The sequence below is a fragment of the Sphaerodactylus townsendi genome, linkage group LG02 (assembly GCF_021028975.2).
Source record: "Sphaerodactylus townsendi isolate TG3544 linkage group LG02, MPM_Stown_v2.3, whole genome shotgun sequence".
NCBI classification, from domain to species: domain Eukaryota; kingdom Metazoa; phylum Chordata; class Lepidosauria; order Squamata; family Sphaerodactylidae; genus Sphaerodactylus; species Sphaerodactylus townsendi.
Genome location: NC_059426.1, coordinates 126,112,640 through 126,134,907, shown reverse-complemented (window position 1 = coordinate 126,134,907; position 22,268 = coordinate 126,112,640). Strand labels below are relative to the sequence as shown.

General features: G+C 43.7%; 1 protein-coding gene across 5 annotated transcripts in view; it reads right to left on the bottom strand.

Moving 5' to 3' along the window:
* RMDN3 (regulator of microtubule dynamics 3) overlaps positions 1-12,765 on the bottom strand; it is a 56,021-nt gene extending 43,256 nt beyond the window's left edge. Inside the window, exons 1-4 of one of the 5 annotated variants that reach the window (XM_048484951.1) lie at positions 12,641-12,765; positions 10,770-10,975; positions 6,001-6,193; positions 1,294-1,440 (exon numbers count right to left, since the gene is read on the bottom strand). In XM_048484951.1, the coding sequence (XP_048340908.1) occupies positions 1,294-1,440; positions 6,001-6,193; positions 10,770-10,968 (539 nt within the window). In that variant the 5' untranslated portion in view covers positions 10,969-10,975; positions 12,641-12,765. Of the gene's footprint in view, positions 1-1,293; positions 1,441-6,000; positions 6,194-10,769; positions 10,976-11,553; positions 11,575-11,730; positions 12,091-12,186; positions 12,231-12,616 lie in introns of those variants that run through there. The other 4 variants (XM_048484950.1, XM_048484949.1, XM_048484948.1 and 1 more) reach the window with 4 other exon arrangements.
* Between the last annotated feature and the right edge of the window lie 9,503 nt (positions 12,766-22,268).

Here is a 22,268-nt window from a genome sequence, read left to right as displayed (position 1 = left end):
CATCTCAAGGTCCCTCCCTGCTAACTTGCTCGAAAAATATTGTCCATTGTTACTTATGAAACAACTTCCCAATCTTCTACCGCATTGGTAAGCTTGATTTTAATGGTGTTAAAATTCTGTTTCAAGTGACATTTTCAAGCACTAGGACCCAATACTAAAAGTTACAGAACTATTTTTATCAATAATATCAAAACGTTTTAACTAAGGAATACAATTATGTATATTTTAGTAAGATGAAAACAACTACAATTTGGGAGCAGAATCTCTTCAAAAGCAAAAAAAAGGAACTGAGAAAAATAAGAAATAACCAATGCAAAACCTCATTCACAACAAATACAGCTGGGCCACCTACTCATGGAAACAAGCTTCCATACACATATCCTTAGAAGAGATAATCGCACATGCAAATGGCAGCTGAATACATAATCTGCCAGTTCAATCCAATCACCTATGCAGGAGTAAAAAGCTATTCTGGTTCTTAAAAACAAGTTCTACTAATTTAAATGGAGGTAAAAACAAGGATTATCACACAAAGATGCAATTTATCCATTACCATTCAGTTTCAAAGGAAATTCTGTAAAAACAGCTGTTTTCACCCTAGGATTGCAGGTTTTTCTATGTGGGAAAAAATGCACTACCCAAGACATTCCTCTCTATGAAACAAATGTGTAACAGGTTCCAACGCATGTTAAGGCAAGAGAGATACTAGATTAGGAGGCATCTAAGATGCAGCTGAGGGGGCAGCTGAGATGACTGGAGAATCTCATGCACAACTTGGAAACAACTATCACTATCTTGTCGCTGTTTTTCCCAGAGCCTTACCAAGACTTACTCTCACCCACAGTAGCAAGAAATAACTGTCAAATTTATATATTTACCTCCAAAACAGTTATTCCCTAAATCATCTCACAGTTGCAAATTGTATTTCATAATGGCTGTGTGGGCTTTCCAGGCTGTGTACTAGACCACAGCCATGCAGCCCAAAAAACCCTAAAACAGCCAATTGATTCTGGCTGTGAAAGCAATCCACTGTATATTCTTAACAGAATGAAAGATATCAGTACTTGCAGAAATTGATGGCTAACCTAGTCTTCAGAACCAAAGGCTGGTATTTTCTCCTAAATTTTCCTTCCAAGAAGCTTTGCTGGTTAGAGATTTTACTACATTTTGGCCAGCTAATCGGTGCCAGAGTCTATAGAGCCCCCTGATTAATCCTACTCAAACACTATAAATAATGAATTTTAAGCAGGGGCAACCTCAAAAAAGTAGTACTTTAAGCTAGTGATAGTTTACCCTCCTTCACTTTCACCGTCATCTGTATTCACTGTGCCTGAACTGGCTGTAAAATATATGGAGCTGGATCCTGCAGAATCACTCCTTTCTCTGGGAAATGCAAAGCGCTTCCGCCGAACAGCCTTTTGGTTATCTTCCAGATGGGACCTGCAAAGTAACATTAGCAAGTTAAGAGTTGTGACCAATTTCATTCCTTCTTACTGTTTCTTGGCAAATGCTTTAACTCTGTATCTCACAAGCCACCAAAATGATTGTTCCAGTCAGGTCAGTGTAATGGAAAGGAACCCTGCTTCTGTCACCAATACATTAATCAGTCAATTTACTTACTCAATTTGGCAGAATCCCATATCAGAAATGTTTCTGATAAGCAGCATCTTACTATTTTTGATTAACATAAATTACAGTGTAATTTTTAGCAAAAAAGAATGGAGGCCTGCTTGAGTACTAATCTTGTAGCAGCTAGGGTAGACCAAGCAGAATAGCAAAGCTTATCCTACAGGCCACCTACTGCAATTGAAGGCATCTCTAACCAGGAAAATGTTGCCTGTTGTCTACTGAACCCAAGGCTGACATTTGAATAGTCAGCGCTACTTTGCTTCATTATTTTAATTTCAGGGCATTTTTTTCTTTAAACTAGGCTGATTCAGATGTTCCACATGAAAGTTGGAGAATTATTCAGTAAATCATCTGTATTTCTAGAACTTAAAGATATTCAAGTTTATAGCATTTATTTAGCCTGCCTTTCTTGCTGAAACTCAAAGCATAGTATAAGTCAAAGCAATCAAATAGCATGACACATTGAATAAGCCATGCAATAAGTCCAAAATCATAAAAATTAGAAACAGTGCTTAAAACAAATATCGGATACATGTCATATGTAATGTAAAAAAAATGGAACCAAAGTAGAAAACAATGCAGTAGAACAAGATAATGTATACAGTAGTATAGACTATAATCCTTTTCCCTTTATAAAGTGCCATATCTTCCATGATACTACTCCCTGATTCCCTTTATGGAAATCTCTTGTCTGTAGAATGACAGAACTATGGGGAACTTTCTAACCTCCTCAGACAAGCTGTTCTACAAAATGAGAGCCTCAGAAGAAAAGTCATATGTACAGGCAGCTGCTGAATTTATCTATTTATACAGTGGCACGTTCAGAAGGCTTGGCTCAGATTCATGCTCACGGAAATTGGTTTCCACATACAGAAGATCCCAGCTTTTGATACACTGTATCATTTTCCTCCAAGGTAAGAGAATTGCAATCCAGGTTTATAATAAACATTGGATTTACATTTAAAAAGTTAGAAACTGGAGGAAAAGATAAAGCATTCATTTTTAACACTGTAGATTGCACAGACCAGAGGTATTTTTTTACTACTACAGGCCACTAACCTGGATAGCTTTAAAAGGGGTTTGGACAGATTTATGGAGAAGTCGATTTATGGCTACCAATCTTGATTCTCTTTGATCTGAGATTGCAAATGCCTTAACAGACCAGGTGATCGGGAGCAACAGCCGCAGAAGGCCATTGCGTTCACATCCTGCATGTGAGCTCCCAAAGGCACCTGGTGGGCCACTGCGAGTAGCAGAGAGCTGGACTAGATGGACTCTGGTCTGATCCAGCTGGCTTGTTCTTATGTTCTTATGTTCTATTACTTGCTATGTCTTAACATGGGGATGTGGTATAGTTAAATACTTACAGTTAGGCCAGCAAAAAGAATACCACCACCACAATCACAAAGCTTCACCATCATTCATTTGTTTGTTAGTAACTCATTTGTGTTTGTAACTAACATAAGTATCAAACCTCTTGGTAATCAAAACATTTTTCTGATTTTCTAATGCAGGCAATACTTTAAAAAATAAATTATTATATAATGAATCAATTGACTAAGGCACTAGTTAGGCATTGATGCACAGAATATAACATGTATTATTCAGAAGTACTTCTTGAAATAAAAATAACAGAGTATCAGAGTATCTCACATGGCTGCTTATCTAACACAATAACATTCCAGTAAAATGTAATTCTAATATTTGCTTTTCCAACATGAACGAAAAATTCTATTTCCCATTGATTATCTCTAAACTTATCAGTATGAGAAACCAATATTTATTTATTTAATTAATTCTATTTGTACACTGCCCTCCCTACAAGGGCTCAGAGCAGCTTACAATAGTAAATAACATATAAAATGTGATTAAATAAACAATTAAAACAGTTATAACAGCTAAAATCCAATAACTAATATAGTTAAAATACATAACAAAATACAAGCTTAATTTCAAATCAGAGTTAAAATAAAACCGGCAACAGAAGCCATTTAAAGCAAATAGGGATTAAGGTTTTGGACCAGCAACAAGTGCAATTAAGAATAAAACAATTATAATTTCGATTTCAGTTTTCAGTTTTGGGGCCACAACCAAAAGCCTGGCAGAACAGTTCTGCCTTATAGGCCCTGCGGAACTCCATCAAATCCCACAGGGCCCTGATGTTAGGTGGCAGAGGGTTCCACCAGGTAGAAGCCAGAGCCGAAAAAGCCCTGGTACTGGTTGAGGTCAATTTGACAATGGTAGGACTGAGGGCCACAAGGAAGTTCACATTTGCTGACCTCAGAATTGCTTGGGGGACATGAGGTAATGCGATTTCAGAGGTATGCAGGTCCCAGGCCGCTCATGGCCTTAAAGGTCAAAACCAATACCTTAAACCTGATCTAGAACTCTACCAGTAATCAATGCAATTCATGGAGGATGGGGGTGGTTTGCTCCCTCATTGATGCCCCATTTAGGAACCTCATGGCCACATTTTGCACCAACTTCAGTTTCCGAATCAGATTTAAGGACAGGCCAGCATAGAGCGAATTATAGTAATCTAGCCTGGAGATAACTGTTGCAAGGATCACATGGCTAGATTGGATCGAGAGAGATACAGAGTCAGCTACCGTGCTTTGCGTAGGTGGAAAAACGCCATGCGCGCAGTGTGGATTATGTGGGCCTCCATAGAAAGGGAGGCATCCAGAAACATCCCAAGACTGTGGGTAACAGGGACAGGTCATAAAGCCGTTCCCTCTAGCAATGGCAGCTGAAAACCTTCTGGTCTCTCATCGTGACCCAGCCAGAGGACCTCTATCTTAGATGGATTTAGCTTCAGTCTGCTCTGTTTCAACCAACCAGCAATGGCTTCCAAACAATGTGGAGAGCTTCAGGGGTGGTTGCTGGACTGAAGGAACTGGGTGTCATCAGCATATTGGTGACAACCCAGCCTGAAACTCCGCACTACTTGGGGGAGGGGGTACATGTAGATATTAAACAGCAATGGTGACAGAAGCATCCCCTGCAGCACTCCACAACTAATTGGGTGACACTGGGATAGCCCATCACCATAGGCAACACGCTGTCCCTGACCCTGGAGAAGAGACCCAGCCAAAGGCTGAGCCTTGAACGCCAGTGGTCGTGAGGCGATGGATCAAAAGATACATGATGCAGTATTTTGTATACCAGTAGAAGTATTTGATATTGACAAACTTTTAAAAATAGTATAGTGATACTGAATATGATTAAGCATTTTGATGTGAATCACTGGTTGCATATTCAGTTTCCTCCCTGCCACTTAGCAATACCACTATAAAATGAGAAGCAGATGCTTCATATAGTAAAGCTAAGCCACGTTTTGGTGATTGAATATGTACTACAGACTGATATACCCCCTCCTTGCCTCATAAACATTAATTCCTCCCTTCACTTCCTGGTTCATGGTAAACAGAGTTTGTCATGACATTCCTTTCCGCTATCAACCTCACCAGATGACCTGGAGCCAGTCACACCTCCTCACTGCACAACTTGCCTCACAGGTTGAGAGGATAAAACACAGGGGAGAACCATCCCACCCTTAGAGAAAAGCAAGGCAAAAATAGATCGAGACATTGTGAACTGTGCTTATTGCTCACCTAAATTTGTCTCCAAATCAGATCCCAAAGTGATGTTTGATGCATATTACACTCACTCTGCAGTCACTCCACTGGCTACCTATCAGTTAGGATTCAGTTGAAAAAAATCATGATCACCTACAAAGCCCTTCATATCCTTGCTCTCTCATATCAGCAGGGCTGCCTTTTCTGCTATGCTCTGTTATGATAGATTCACTTGGATAGCTTGATTAGATAAACCTTTTGAATGTGCTTCCCTGTAAGTGGGTAAGACAGACAACTACCCACAAGAGCTTTCTTTGCTGTGGTTCCCATTTCATGGAATTACAACTTTCTTTTTGTTTATTTCAATGCCTTTACCATAATAAGGGGGAGAGGCAACAAATTAAAGAACATTATTAAGCCCAAGTGTTTGGGAGAGCATGGTCTTATATTAACAAGTTTTATACAACTTTAAACCAAATGTCTGGCCCGTGTTTCTCTCTCCAGTTTTAGGTGAATTGCATGAGTTGCCCACTGCTTCACAAACTTCTAAGGAAAAAAATTTGCTCATTTGCTCAAGTTTAGAATAAAGGTTGCAGGTCAGCCTGATTCTGAAGATAGACAAATCTCCACAAAATTATTCTGAAAGAATTAGTGCCTTACAGACTGCAATATAAATAAAAAGAACAAACACAAATTCACTCAAACTTTGTCCATGTTCTCTTGCAAAAAAAAGATGGCTGAGTAGGAAGATTTTCAGCAACTTCCAGATTACAAAAAATGGTTTTGTACTAACCTCACTTCTCCAACAATTTCTCCAGCTAAACCCTGCAAGCCATTCCGCAACTCTTCTACTTCATGCCGCAGCTCTATAAGGCTTTTCAGCACAAAGTCCAGACGGTTCAGGACTTCTGCTTGTTCTTCACGTGTTAGAAAAGATGTACATGGGTTGCTGTCACCACCCTCTATTGGGCCTAGTCTCAGTGGAACTAGAGAGAGAAAAACAAAACTGTTACAGCAACAGCAGTTCGCCTCCCCTGAGCAATATTGTTTCTAGATGCTCATTTAGTTTAGGCACACAATACACTACAGGACAGGGAAGCAATATACACTGATTTGTGCCTCCTAAAAGAGAGGTAAGATAAATGTCTCAACTAGTAGGTGATTAAAAGTGTATGGATGAAATTGACAAAATAGTTCTTGAACAAATAACTTTTTTATCATCGTTATGATATTGACATCAGAAAATATATTTTCAGAGAAACTCAGCTTTCAGTTAGGCACTCATACAACTCAAACCTACTTGTTCATTAAAATATTTATAGGTTTATTTTCCCTTTTAGCTTAACATATCTTACAAATTCACATTTAAAACAAAGTACAATAAAATCCCAATAACCTTCCCCCATGCCTTTTGCCTACACATCATTAAAAGCTTTAGCAAATAAAAAGACCTTGCAATGCCTCCTAGAATCTCCTAGAGATGGCATCCTCTATAATTCCTCAGGGAACCCACCATTTAGGGTGGAAGCCACAACAGAAAAAGCACAATTGTATATCAATGCCAGGTGAGCTGACTTAAGTGAAGGAACAACCACTAGGTGGCAGCCTGGCACAGAGGAACATCTGGGGAGAATTGGTCCTAGGACCTAGGCCTGTGGTGGCGAACCTTTGGCACTCCAGATGTTATGGACTAAAATTCCCATCAGCCCAATTGGCCATGCTGGCAGGGGCTGATGGGAATTGTAGTCCATAACATCTGGAGTGCCAAAGGTTCACCACCACCTAGGCCATGAAGAGCTTCAACAGACATAAGCAGCACTTGTTGTGGGTTAGCCTGCTGACACCTCCCCAGACAAGGAGAAGGTGGAATAGGTCAGTTCCAGCCCTGGACAGATTACAGAAGAGAACTTGCTGGCAGAAATTGTAACAGAGAAGCAGTTGCAAACAGAAGCTGTGGCACTGTGCTCTCAGCCCTTCAGTTTAGGAACTCAAGCTGTGTCTGAAATTCACCAGTCATCAGCCTCACCTTTAGGTCCCCCAAAACCTTTAGAATAAAGGAGGAGGCATTTAAGATGTGAAATCCAGGAGGGACAAAGTCGCACAAGATGGTTAGCTGAGCAGAGATCAATCCCTGGCAGCAGTGTTGAGGCAAATGAATTACACCTGGCTTGGAATGCCAGAACAACCTAATTAACTGCAGCTGGCTTATCTGTCACACTAAGATAATTCCCTATTTAAGCGGCCACCAAAGAGAACCTTGCATGGGAGTAACATAGTGCAACTGCTTGTGTGCCATCCTTTCCAGTTGTGCTATACTTTAGGCTCTTTGCAAAACCTGGAATTTCTAGACTGGACCTGACCAGACATTTTGATTTTACTTTCTGCTATTTTAAAAGCTTTGCGCTTGGAATTATCTGTGCTTGACCATGTCTCCTGATCCTGGACAGCACCTTAAATTGAGCATAGAAACAAACTGACAATATGGGGTGTTTTTTTAAAATAGGTGATACATTTTCCTGTTGGCTAACCCCTGACAATAATCAAGCTGCTGCACTCTGAACCAGCTGCAGTTTCCAGGTTGTCTTCAAGGGCAGGTCGATAAATACTGAAGTTACAAAAACGTAGATTAGAGCAGCTAGGTCAGCTGAGTCTACGAAAAGAGAGTTGGTGAATTAAACACAGATGACAAAAGACACACATGGACACAGCACCAAGCTGCTTTTCAAATACCAACTTTTAATCTTCTTTGCAAAAGCCAACTCCACTCCATCTACCACAAATGGAACGCAAGTTTCCAAATCATCAACATCCCTGAACAGCATTACCTCTATCTTGACTGGATTCAGTTTCTATTTTTCTCTGTCTTAAGCAGCACAACTTCAAAGTACCAATTCGGTGTGGACACAGATACATCTGTAGGCTTACATAATGACGTCCAGATCTATATTTTATCAGAATATTGGTGGCATCTAGTCAGGGGTGTACTGCCCTAGGAACATGGGGATGCCTTTCAGTCACATGGGGGGGCACCAGACACCCCCCACGTAATGAAATGGTGGGCGCCCAAGCTACCTTTTGACAAAGTTCCTCACCAGAGACTGTTGAGAAAACTCAGCAATGAAGGAATAAGGGGAAGTCCTCCTATGGATTAAAAACTGGTTGAGAAACAGGAAACAAAGAATGGGTGTAAATGGGAAGTTCTCACAATGGAGAGATGTCGGGAGTGGTGTCCCCCAAGGATCCGTTTTGGGACCAGTGCTCTTTAACCTATTCATAAATGACCTGGAAGTAGAGGGGAGGTGGAGTAAGCCACGTGGTAGCCAAAGTTTTGCAGATGAAATACCAAAATTGTAATGTAGGGTGGTGAGAACCACAAAGGATTGCGAAGAGCTCCAAGCGGACCTTGATAAATTAGATGAGTGGGCTCAGAAATGGCAAATGCAGTTCAATGTAGCAAAATGTAAAGTGATGCACATAGGGGCAAAAAAATCCAAACTTCACATACACGCTACAGGGGTCAGTGCTATCAGTCACAGACCAGGAAAGGGATTTAAAGTACGTCTTGTAGTTGAATAGTTCCACTGAGGAATGTCAACTCAATGCATGGCAGCTGTAAAAAGGCAAACTCTATGCTGGGGATCTATTAGAAAGAAGGAATTGATAATAATAAAAAAAAAACTGCAAAGATTGTCATGCCCTTATATATAAAAGCAGTGGGTGTGACCGCACTTGGAGTACTGTGTCCAGTTCTGGTCGCCGCATCCTCAAAAGGATATTGAGGAGATAGAAAAAAAGTGCAGAGAAGGGCAACAAAAGGATGATTGAGGGACTGGAGCACCTTCCCTATGAGGAGAGGCTGCACAAGCGTTTGGCACTCTTTTAGTTTGGAGAGGAGGCTGACTGAGGGGGGGATATGATTAAAGGCTTGAAAATCATGCATGGGGGAGAAAAATGTTGACAGAGAGAAGTTTTTCTCTCTTTCTCTCCACAATACTAAGAACCAGAGGCATTACATTGAAAAATGCTGGGGGGGGAAGAATTACAGAACTAATAAAGGAAACACTTCTTCAGCATAGCGTGTGATTGAGGTGTTTGGAATATGCTGCCACAGGAGGTGGTGATGGCCACTAACCTGGATAGCTTGATCCTCCTTGATCTGAGAGTGCAAATGCCTTAACAGACCAGGTGATCGGGAGCAGCAGCAGCAGAAGGTCATTGCATTCACATCCTACATGTGAGCTCCCAAAGGCACCTGGTGGGCCACTGCGAGTAGCAGAGAGCTGGACTAGATGGACTTTGGTCTGATCCAGCTGGCTTGTTCTTATGTTCTTATGTTCTTACCTGCCATGCCCCCCCTGGGAACCTTGCAGGCTAGCTTCTGCCCTCCCCAGAACCTGGGGAGAGCAGGAGACGGCCTCCAGAGATGCGAGGGGTGTGGCTCTGCGGTGGGCAGCAGTGGTACTCCGCCCTCCCTGGCTTCCAGCAGCCCAACTTCTGCCCTCCCCAGGGCCTGGGGAGAACAAGAGCCACCCTCCAAGGATGCACAGGGGAGGGCAGGGCTCTGCAGCAGGGTCACTCCACCCTCCCGGGCTCCCTGCAGTACGGCTCCTGCCCTCCCCAAGGCCTGGAGAAAGCAGGAGCCTGTCTCCAGGGACGTGCGGGGGGGGGGGGGGCAGCCTTCTCAATGGGTGGGGAGGCACCCAGAGGAGGTGCTGTCCCCAGGCATGCAAGGATAGGGGAGTGAGGGGGGAGGGAGTGAGGGGTGGCATGAAAGGGGGGAGGGGACCCAGCATCTGGACATGGTCCATCCACCCTAGTGGAGGGAGAGGGAGAGAGTGATGGGTAGCATGCAAGGGAGGAGAGGGAGGGGGAGTAAGGGGTGGCATGCAAGGGAAGGGGAGGGAGGTAGTAAGGGGTGGCATGCAAGGGAGAGTGTTCAGGATTCTTTTTGACATTCATGATATTCAGTATTTATATGAGGCCATTGAATGTGATAATCTGTAATGTTAGAACTAGATGCAGAGGCGTATCCCCGCCCGATATGCCTCTGTATCTAGTTCTAACATTACAGATTATCACATTCAATGGCCTCATATAAATATTGAATATCATGAGTGTCAGAAAGAATCCTGAAGTGTTTTATGGAACAAATCGTAACCTGCTGATTCTGTTCCACCAGTGAAAACTTAGATGACAAAGACAAATTACCAAATATCTATTCCTCCAACCCAACTAATGAATAAACAAGGAATGGTCAACTGTACTGAGAGATTATTGTGAGATCTAACATTATCTAGAGGAATCACTGTCTAATTTTAAACAAAGAATGGTGCAACAAAAGTAGACTCTTCCAAATCAGATATGTTTTTAAAAGCTGCATTACTTAAACAAAGCATTGATGAAATTAAATTCTTAATTCTGTTTCTGAAAACCAAATACATCACTGCTATATACAATAATTTTGTTGAAGTTAAGCAAAAGGAGATTCAATTTGAATCTTCTGATGCCAATGAAAAAAGCTGAAAAAACACATCATAATCTTGCTATTCATGATAACCTTACCTTGATTATGTGAGTGTACGATATCTGTGTATTCCTGAGAGCCCAGAGCATTTTGCAGACTCCATGTACTAAGGCCTTTGGAGTGCCCTCTCCACCAAGATTTTTTCCTCTTTTGTTTATAAAAGAAGTAGAAAAGACCTATTCCTGCTGCTCCCAATATCACACCAAGTCCCACACGAGAGGGTCCCATTTTGGACATGATGCATCTGAAAGAAAACCAGTAAGGCATCAGTAAAACTGACAGTGTAGGTAACAGAACCACTGTAAGCTTCAAATGTTGTTATATGCATGCCTACTATTATTGAAAAGAGTGGCCAACAGGACATTTTCAATTTCATATCTTGTAGGGGGTCTGTGTAGGAAATTATCCCAGTCTCATTGACTCAAGTCCAGTTCAGTTCAGTTCAGTACATAAGTCCAGTTCAATTATATTTCAGTTGTATCAGAATTTCATTCTGACACAATACCTACCACTATGACAGATTATTAGCTCCTGGAGTGGCCTGGAGATGCAGATAGTTCCATTGCTGAAGCTACACAGGTATGGTTCAGACTGTGCCTGGATGGAGTTTATCCAGAAGTTTAATATACACCAAAGTGTAGACAAAGTACGAGATAGGACAAAGCATAAAGTGATCACAAACAAGGAAGCTTCATAGACACTTTTATTTCACAGGAGGCTGCCTACCATCATCAACCTGAGCAGCAAATTCAAATAACTGTACTCAGGGCAGACGGACAAAAACCATGACATACTGCACACGCCAGGAACAACCTGACTTACTCTTCAGTGCGCCAGCTGCGCTTTACTATTGGTCTTCAAAGAAACTCTGTGAGGCAACGCACTATTATTCCTATTGTTTTGACAGGGACTTTGGGAGAAGGTCACCGAACCTGAGAGAAACAGAATTTCGTCCAACTCTAAAGCATGTTTGGAACGAAGCTTAATATCTCAGCTCACCAGACTTGGGCCGAGGCATCGTCAGAGAGGGACGCGCAATGACTCCACATTTCTTAAGCCACGGGCATTAAGGAAAGAGTGGGACAGGCAAAGGCCGCGACTATAGCCTCGGGAAGAACCACCCACACGCCATGCTCAGAGATAGCGGCTGCAAGGCGACAGAGGTACAGCGCTTTGCCCACTGAAGAGGGGCTGGCTGCGCGGGCGCCACATGGCGCATGCGCCCACCTCGCCAGGTAGCACGCAGAAGGTTAGGCGAGACAGTTAAATAGCCGCGTGACAGCGCGCGCCAGAAGCGGAAGGGGCCGTTCACTTCATCCATGAGGACTCGTGACTAGTCCTCGCGCGAGCACAGAACTGTTTATCAGACCCCTACTGAACCCAGCGTTACGCTTCATGCGGGATCTGCCATCCTGCGGCCACCATCCACAGACTTTCTGCCCACGTCTTACCCACCCGGAGGTTGGCTTCCAGTCCGCGCATACAGATGATGATGCAACCGCGCTATTTTTCTGCTTAGCACCGCCCCTTTCCAAGCATCGCGGGTGTCGAACTCATTTGTTAGGAGGGGCAGCAGGGACTTAAATGTGACTTGGTCGGCCGGTCAGGGGAGGGGGTGGCTTCCTCAGCTGGCCAGCTCTCAGCTTGGGCTTGCATTAGGTTTGCCAGGCCAGATTGGCAGTTAGGGCGGTGACAAGGACGTAGGTATAGATTTTTTATGGGGTGGGTTAGGTGCCCCCAGTAGTCATTATGGGGTAAGCGAGCCACTAACGGGCTTGCAGATCTCCACCTCTCCTTCGCCCGCCCCCCATTGGCAAACAAAACCCAACCCAGCTAGGGGCGGAAGGCAGCTGGTTCACGGGTTCAACACCCCCCCCCCCCTTACATGTTCGGGTTGCTTGAAAGTTACCAATGCATGGAATGGAACAGGAACAGGCGGAAATGGGGGGTATCCTGTGGGGGGCGGGCACTCCTGCGCCCGAGCTGTGTGCCCCTCCCGCCCCAGCTGTGCCTCCCCCCTGACTGGGTGTTGTTGCTGGCAACCGAGCGGCTGCGGCGCTGCTGTTTGTGTGTGTGTGTTGCGAAGCAGGTTGTTAGCCCGAGAGCTCTCGCGAGACTTTCTTTCCCTGGCTGGCTGGCAAGCGAGCGATGCGAACTGGGGGTGGCTTCCCTTTCGATTCTGCAGCGCCCTGCGCACCGGCCTCTCTGCCGGGCCGACTGACGTCTCTGCAGCCGGTGCACGGCTGGCGGCGGCTGCTAGCAACCCCACAAGCCTGGCCCACCCTCGCCCCCCTCTTGCCAGCCTGCCAGAGCTTCTGTTCTGGGCAGCTGGCGCAGCTGCTGCTGCGTCCTCAGCTGCTGCTTTTTGCACTTGCAAATCCTCTTCCCCTCCCCTATCCTGAGCCTAACTTTTCGGCGGCGGCTGCCAGGAGTGGGAGGCGAGGAGGGGCCACGAGGCAGCCGCTTGCAACGGGGCGAGCTGGTTTGGTGTTTGCAAGGCAAGCCCTCGCGCTTGCAAACGGGGGGGGGGGGGGGGGAAGCAAGGCGTGCATTTTTGCAAGAAAAGAGCCTTTTTTTCTTGCAGTGATGACTTGCATTTTTTAACAAATGGGGAGAGTAGCACCACGCTTCGTTTCTGGATACTTGGGAAACGGGTTGGGATTTGTTTGCCAATGGGGGGGGGGGGCGGGCGCGCGGGCGAAGGAGAGATGGGGATCTGCATGCCCACCAGAGGATCTGGGTGGTTGGAAGGGAGCGAAGGTCACACGGTGTGTGGGATCGCTTCCCCCGTAATGACTACTGTGGGCACTGAACCCACCCCATAAAAAATCTATACCTACGTCCTAGGGTGATGACTGGTGTTGGAGGTTGGCTGCTTCAGCTGATGATCGCATGGCAGACATACCAGTGCAGAACAGCACTGGGGGAGGTGGTAGGCACTGTGGTGGGGAGATCGAAGGCAGGGTGGAATGGGTGCCAGGACTAGTGAGTCCACAATTGGTTCACCAAGCAAGATCAGGAAGGTGGGTATGTGGGTTGATGTCCGGACTGGCCAGCCGACTGCAGTCTTGCCAGAGCAGATAGGGGGTGGGGTGGGGTGAGTGCCCGGATTGGTGAGCCCACCGGTCTTGCCAGGCCAGATCATAAGTGGGGATGAGGGGGAGGGGTGCCTGGTCTGGCTAGCTGACAGCAGGCTTACCAGACCAGATTGGAAGGATGGGATTTGCCTCAGCTGGCTTGCGGGCCAGATAAACTCTTTCAAAAGGCCAGATCTGACCCCCAAGCCATATGCTTGACACCCCTAGTATAGTTCATAAACTGCAACTTGAGCCAAAGGGTGGGCAGATTTTCTGCCCTCTTGTAGTATGTTAAGGACGCATAGTAAGGTACCAACCAGTAACAGGAGAACAAGGGTCCTGAGGAAGTAATGTTTTAGTTAGAAAGTAATACAGAAAAGGGCCTGCATGTCTGAATATTTGTGTAACGCTTGCAGTTATTTTTATTTACTTAAAATGTTACATTATTTAGAAAATTTTCTGTCTAGATATCTGACCCAACGCATATTACAGAGCAAAGCATAATAAAAAATAAAACATTTAAGGTTATTTATTAAAATTCAGAAGTTTAAAAACTCAGCTAGCACGTTAAAACAGAACACTGAGCAGCTTAAAATAGTTTTCAGACTAAATTAGTGTTATAAAGTGGTGTTGAAGATTGTCTGCTGAATTAAAAGTGTGGATGAGCAGAAATATTTTGGCCTGGTGCCTAAAAGACAACAATGGAAATTGCTAGGTGGGTTTCAAGAGGAAGGAGCAAGGCACCACTAGCCGTGGATTAACCATTAAGCAAAATAAGACCTCTTTACTTGAGGCCCCATATCGTTTTTTGACAGTGCTGGATTTACAATGGATCATGGGGCAATGTTGCAGCTGAACCAGTAGCCATAAAGGGGGGGGGCACAATGAATGAAAAAATAATATAATATTGAAAAGGTTAATAATATTGGAATACAACAAAATTGGAATCTGGCAACTGCCACATAGTCCACGGAGGGGAGCAACCTCAGCTTGCTTTAGAACATGTTTAGTATGACGGCACGTGTCAAACATGACGTTATTTGTGAGCGAAGCGGGCAAGCAGTACTCATTCGCTTACTCAGCATGCCACAACATATGTGCTAACGTTGTAAGGAAAGGTGGGCTCATACTAGGCCAAATATGGGCAGCCAGTATCACCGAGCAAGTTGTAAAACAGCGTATTTTGTGTCACACTTGTCTGTGTTTGCCAAGCGTAAACAAAGTATTCATCAACTGTTATTTAACATTCGCTCGAATACACTGGGTTAGGTTAGTTTATTTTAAATAAATAAATGTTTGATCAAAAGTAGTTTGGATCTTTGATTTGCGTAAGTTAAAATGCTATGCATCTTCAAGACAAGAAAGCAATGGAATAAAAAGTATTTCATACAAATAATGATATTTATTAATTAGAATATATATATTTCACAGTTTACTGTTGTTTTATTTTGAATTACAATTGAAGATACCATAATCTTTTCAGTGCTTAGGGCCTCTAAAAGTCACTACTGCTGAAAGAGCCCTGTCTGGGGTTGTCATCTGCCTCTGGATGGTATGGGAGAAGGCTATCCTGACCCTAAGCCAGTGGTGGCGAACCTATGGCACGGGTGCCAGAGGTGTCACTCAGAGCCCTCTCTGTGGGCCTACACAAACAGAGTGCCCCCCCCCCACACACACACACACATCTAGGCTGGCCTGGGCCACTGGGCTCGATTATTAGCATTAAACCTAAGACCTAGTTTTGGGGAAGCAGTGTGGGTAACCCTGTTAAGCGCTGTTAAACCCCACTGATTTTCATGTGAAGAACTAAAGCACGATCCTTTACCTGGGAGTTAGCTCGGTTGCTGGCAATGGGGCTTGCTTCTGAGTAAACCCTCCTAGGGTCATGATTCACCCTTTGGAAGAGTTGCACAGTTGCTTCAAAGCAAAGCCACCGACTGCCACCAAGCTTACTCCCGAGTAACGCATGCCTCGGAGCCAACCGTTTTTTCTAAACTAAAACCTAAGTGTTCAGGTTAAATTGACGTATTGGCACTTTGCGATAAATAAGTGGGTTTTGGGTTGCAATTTGGGCACTCGGTCTCGAAAAGGTTCGCCATCCCTGCCCTAAGCCATTTAGGGCTTTAAAGGTAAAAACCAGCACTTGAGATTGTGCCTGGAAACAAGTGAGCATCTAGTGCAGACCTTTTAGCACCTGACTCATAAAATCCCTGTAACCAACCCATGATAGCCTGGGTGCTGTATTTTAGTTTCTGAATGGTTCTCAAAGGCATCCCCATGTAGATTGCATTATAGTACTCTATCTTGATGTAATCAGACCAAGGATCACTGTGGCTAGATTGAGGATACATTTTATCAGCTTTGACTGGGGGACCAGTTAAAGCTGATAAAAGGTGCTCTGTGCCCCAGAGGGGACCTCCAACTATAGAGTTTTGGATTTAGAAGAGTTTTGGATTCATATCCCCCCTTTCTCTCCTTTAGGAGACTCAAAGGGGCTTACAATCTCCTTGCCCTTCCCCCCTCACAACAAACACCTTGTGAGGTAGGTGGGGCTGAGAGAGCTCCGAGAAGCTGTGACTAGCCCAAGGTCACCCAGATGGCATGTGAGGGAGTGTACAGGCTAATCTGAATTCCCCAGATAAGCCTCCACAGCTCAGGCGACAGAGCAGGGAATCAAACCCGGTTCCTCCAGATTAAATACACGAGCTCTTAACCACCTACGCAACTGCAGGATCCAACAGCAACCACAAGCTATGAAATTGCTTTTTCATGAGTGTAACCTTCTCCAAAGTGGGCTGATTCCTCAATCATTGAGCAGCTGCATCACTGACCAGTAGCCACCCAGTTTTGTCTGCACTGAGCTTCAGTTTACTCAGTATAATACTTCAAGAGATAGTATAGAAATATCTGGCTACTTTAGATGAATTCAAATCTCCAGGGCCTGATGAACTACATCCCGGGATATTAAAAGAACTGGCAGAAGTAATCTCAGAACCACTTGCAATAATCTTTGAGAATTCTTGGAGGACAAGAAAAGTCTCAGCTGACTGGAGGAGGTCTAATGTTGTCCCCATGTTCAAAAAGGAGGGGGAAAAAGAGGACCCAAACAATTACTATCCGGTCAGTCTAAGATCCATACCAGGAAAAATCCAGGAGTGGATAATTAAACAATCTCTAAACATTTAGAAGGGAATGCTGTGATCTAAAAGTCAACATGGCTTTCTCAAAAACAAGTCATGCCAGACTAATCTCTCTCTTTTTGGACAGAGTGACAAACTTGCTAGATGGAGGGAATGCTTTGGATGTAGCACACCTTGATTTCAATAAGGTCTTCGGCAAGGTCCCCCATGACATTCTTGCAAGCAAGCTAGTAAAATGTGGGCTAGACAATGTTACCATTAGATGGATTTTAATTGTTGACCTTCCAAACATAACAGGTGCTCACAAATAGCTCATCTACATCCTGGAGAGAAGTGATTGATGGGGTGCCAAATGGTTCTGTCCTGGGGCCAGTGCTATTCAATATTTTTATCAGTTATTTGGATGATATAATAGTGGGCATGCTAATCCAATTTGCAGACAACACCTGTGGGGCCAGGGCCGCTCTCTGGTCCTACACAGCTGAGTTAGTTTTAAGAAAAACTTAGAATTAGCAAACACCCAAGAAACAGTTTTGAAACAGAAGATAAGTTTACTGGACAGCATAAGAATCTGGCCAGGGTGTCCTCTTAAGGTCAAGAGGCACACCCTTTGATACAAAGGGACCAAGTTTTATAGACACAAAAAAATACACACGTCACACAATTATCATAGTTCATACCTCTTTCACGTGATACACTGTGTGTTCAAACCCTATTGGTCAGATCTGTCTTTGGTCACAGTAAGACAACCTCTTATTCTACGTCACACGCTGCATGCTGTTAGTGCGTGCTGTCTCTCTGTGCATATACAGAGGGCAGCAATAAAAATAGCTTGTTGTCTTCAAGAATAACTTGTTATTCTTGGTTGGCTCCGAGAGAGAGAGCTATGCCTAAAGGGCATCTGGCTTAACATACTTTTAGATCATAAACCTTTCTTTACCAGCATGAAATGTTAAAACATGATTCTAACAATTATACAATGATTCTAAGACAATAGAATTATGATCAAATACTAATACAAGTAAATGTGAATCACTTATCATTTATGTGTTCATTTAACTATATAGAAAAACACTTTGTAATTTAACTAATCACATTCATTTCTAACCCAAAAACCCAAGTAATAAAATTGCATCTGTCTGCTGTCACGTAGCAGCCTCAGTGCCAAGATCTCAAAAGATGTTATCTGTAGTTGCCTGCATCTCTGCTAGCAAGCTGGTAATATGCCTTTTTGACCTGTTGCAAAACTGCAGGCCTTGGTCACTTACACAGAAGCTCCCATTTTGATTCATTGCAAATCCTTGGTTCTATGACTTCCCATAATTCTTGATTAAACAAATTTATACACATTCTGGCCTGTCCCCACACACCAAATTAGGAGCAGTAGCTGATACCCAAGAGGACTGGGTCAGTTTTCTAAATTACCTGGACAGATTAGAGAGCTGGGCCAAAATTAACAAAAAGAATTTGCCTGGAGCTTGACAGAGTCCTGAGTCAATCACAACTATAAAGCAATGGCAGTGTATAGGTGGTTGTTAGATTAGTCAGAGGAAGAAGTTTTTGGCCTAATTCAACACTGGCAGGAACACTTGGGGCAAATACATTAATAAATTATTTGTCCTTGCAAGGGTGGATAGTCCAGGGCTGGAGATGGGAACACTTTCCAATACAGAGGTATTGGGCTCTCTTAATTCATTCAGGAAAGATGTGAGGAAGGTATTTTGCAAGGCAGATTTAGGTGAGGGCAAGTCCAGACAAGTTTTTACTGCGTCCTTGTGGATACACTAGCCAATGCAGAGAATGGGTTCCCCATTTTGTCATGGCACTGCCAGGCACCCCAAGGGTTGGCAGGATGGATAGAGACACTGTTCCTAAAACAGAGGGGCCCATACCATAGTAACACAGGAGCTAGAAGGGAGGGGCAAAACAAAAGGTTGCATGTGTGCAGTTTTGAATTGGACAGTCTAGTATTTTCCCTTTCTCTTCAGTAAATAAGTGGAGAAAATTTATTAAGTTTGTAACCACCTCACCCAAGCTCTATCCATGCCCTTTCTTCTCTGTGTGGGGATCTTAATAAGAACAATTTTCATTTACCGGTAATTCAGCAAGCTGCCTACTGACTCTAGGTGAGCAGATGAGAGTAAGAATTCTTAACAAAGACAAGATTCTTTGTTATTGTCTGGTATCCCAAAATGTGGTAGTATGATGTATGTTGTCTGAAAATCACTGTTCTGGATCAATGTTTAAACTATAGCCATTGCATTTTCTACTCACTAAACTTTTGTTCTTTCCAGAAAACAGTGCATGGCTAATATCAAATGGAGGTAAGGCAATTCCTGAAGGTTCTCTGAGCATTCCAGCTATCCACTGCTATTAGAAATCTGCTCTTGGCCTGCCAGGCTCTACTGCTGACTTGAAGGTGAATGGAACTGATGTCTGCTGATAAATCCTCGTGCCTGAGTAGAAAGAGGAAGATACATTGCTGCAAGGCATCCAATTATTATTTGCTGTCCTTTTATTATCAGTGAAGGAATAACCAAGCATGCAGCCAGTAGGAGTTTGAAGTTTAGTTTTTACGGATATTAAAGATCCTATCTGGGCAGTCCTGTAGCTTGGCCCAGATTTCTAATGTTTGACTGGTGTTAGAATATCAGCTTTTGTGAAAACAATATTAAATTGTTTTCTTTTAAATATGCCTGCCATGGCATCAATATTCTGTTTAATTTAGTGTCACCCCACTGATATAACAGTGTATTCACATGAGGCATATACTTCCAATTCAATGCATATTTATTTACAAAGAGACTTGCTTGCAAATTTTGCATACAGTTGCATACAGTACAGGCTCCAGAATTTGTGGGTTTGCCGCACTAACCATCACAGAGGCTTTTCTTAATCTGGGAGTTACGGGTTATGCTGTGATCTCTCTGCGTACAAATCAAGGGCCAAACTAGACAAGATGATTCTTGACAGGTTTCCTTTCACCAAAATGCTTATGTAAGGAACTACATATTTGATTGGAGCAAGGGTAAAAGAGGAAGAATACCTAAACCTTTCTCCCCAGATGGAAAGCACATGCTTTACTATTGAACTATTGCCACACAGTTAAATATGATTGTACTACTTTTATTTTATGGCATTCTGTAATGAAAACCAGCATTCTATTGCTGGCTAATAAGACGTATTGGAGATCAGAAAGTTTTAGTTGGCCAGCTAATCTTAGTTGCTGCCAGTGTAGTATTGCCAGGACTTAATTTAATGTTAGTAATTGGGTTAGTGTAAAACATTAACATCTTCAGTTCTCTTACCCAGTTCTCTGCTTAGATCCAGACATTTCTTATTTTAGATTTTACTTCTCCATACTCACAGGGAAAGTCTTTAATTCTTTACTGATGACATCAAAAGGAAAGCCAGTATTCCTTCATTCAAACAAATCTATGACTTCATTGCATGGAGCAGGATCTGAGGAATAAGCTGCGACAGCCTAATATTCTGAACTAATTCAGTCATCTTAAGTAATTAAGAAGAATACTAGGAAGGAAATAAAATTATTTTTAATGTGTACCAAATTACTACAATTTTATGTTTTGAAATTGCTGTCACTTTTATGTGGCAGGGGCTGATTGTACACTTCACTTAGCTTTTCACATACTTTCAGATGGTTTTTTTTTCCTTTTGATAAATATTTTCAGCTACAATAAAATTTCTAAGATTGAAAACACAAAGGAGGTCATTCCATATAAATGCAGAGGGATCAAACCATCAGGGACAATATGTTTTAAAAGTATAATAAACAATATTTTTATTGGTGCAAATATGACATAAGTTTCAGACAGCCACAAAATATTGTCTTTGACTTACAATTCAAATTCCACATAAAATGCATATGTATAAAATATATAGGCCTAATCCTTGCTGATGTTTTGGGGCAAGAATTTGGGGTAGCTAATTATTTAAGGTATTTCAGGAAATCTTCATCCTGAGTCAGTCTGGATACTAAGATTCAGTCATCCACAAGAAACATCAGAACTGCAAGAGTTTTGGAACTTCTTGATGCTGGTAGAGCTAAATCACTTTTTAGAGGTTCAAAAGACACATTCTGTCTTTGTTTTTTTTAACAACCTGAGAACATGTAAGTGAAGTATTTCCTCAAGAGGCCCTTTGCCCAAATTCCTGTGCATGTGGCAAAATTCATCAGGTCAAACTAGGTGACAGAAACTTTAGGACCAAACTAGATGTGAAGAAAGGAGCCACTTTTATCCCTTACATCATAGGTGTCAAACTCGTGGCCCTCCAGATGTTATGGACTACAGTTCCAATCATCCCCTGCCAGCACCATGCTGGCAGGGGATGATGGGAACTGTAGTCCATAACATCTGGAGGGCCACGAGTTTGACACCTGTGCCTTACATGACTGACAGTGCAATCCACCAGAAGTGAGGGGCAGTTCCATGGCGGCTGGAATCGGAACCGCTATGGCAAGGCTGTGCCACACTCTAAGGCAGCGGTTCTCAACCTAGGGGTCGCGACCCCTTTGGGGGTTGAACGACCCTTTCACAGGGGTCGCCTAAGACTCTCTGCATCAGTGTTCTCCATCTGTAGAATGGATAAATGTTAGGGTTGGGGGAGCATAGAAAACGAAAAAACTCCCAGGCCAGCCAGAAAACCCGTATTGCTGCCCACTAAAACGTGGCATAAGCTGCCAGGCAGTGTAGGGGCGCTCCCAGCCCAAAAGCTCTCCAGACGCCAACTAAAGTTGGTTCCATCCCTAGGACTGCCTCTGGACCACCCAGCGCTGGTGTAGGCTACTGCAGCAGAGGCACACCGGCACAGGAGCAATTTCCGTTAATGCCATTGGGCCACTGGCTGTCACTCTTGGCCTCCTGATGAACCCCTGGCCTGCAGCCCTGCCTTCCCTCTTAGGCCTAGGAAGGGTGGGTGCTGCCTCATTTCTCCTTCCCCTGGGTGGCAGTGGCATGGCTGGCTTGACACCATCAGGCTCAGGCAGAAGGCTGTGGCAGAAGGCTGGGCCTCCTAGGGGCCTCGCTGGCCTGCCTCCCTTTCCCTCCCATCCAACACCAGTGTGGGGACCCTTGCCTCTGCTAGAACCGAGCCTGCCATAGCAGCCTCCCACAGCCTGACACCCCCACTCAGGGCTGCTCTGGTCTTCTGGGCAAGTGTGTGTGAGTGGAAAAATGCCAGGCAGGACGCTGGGTGGCGGTGGCTGAGGTAGGGGCAGCTGGTAGAGTCCGAAGTGGTGGCTGCCGCTGTCTCTGAACACCTTGATTAACAGAAACAGCAAGATGGTGGGTCAAAAGAT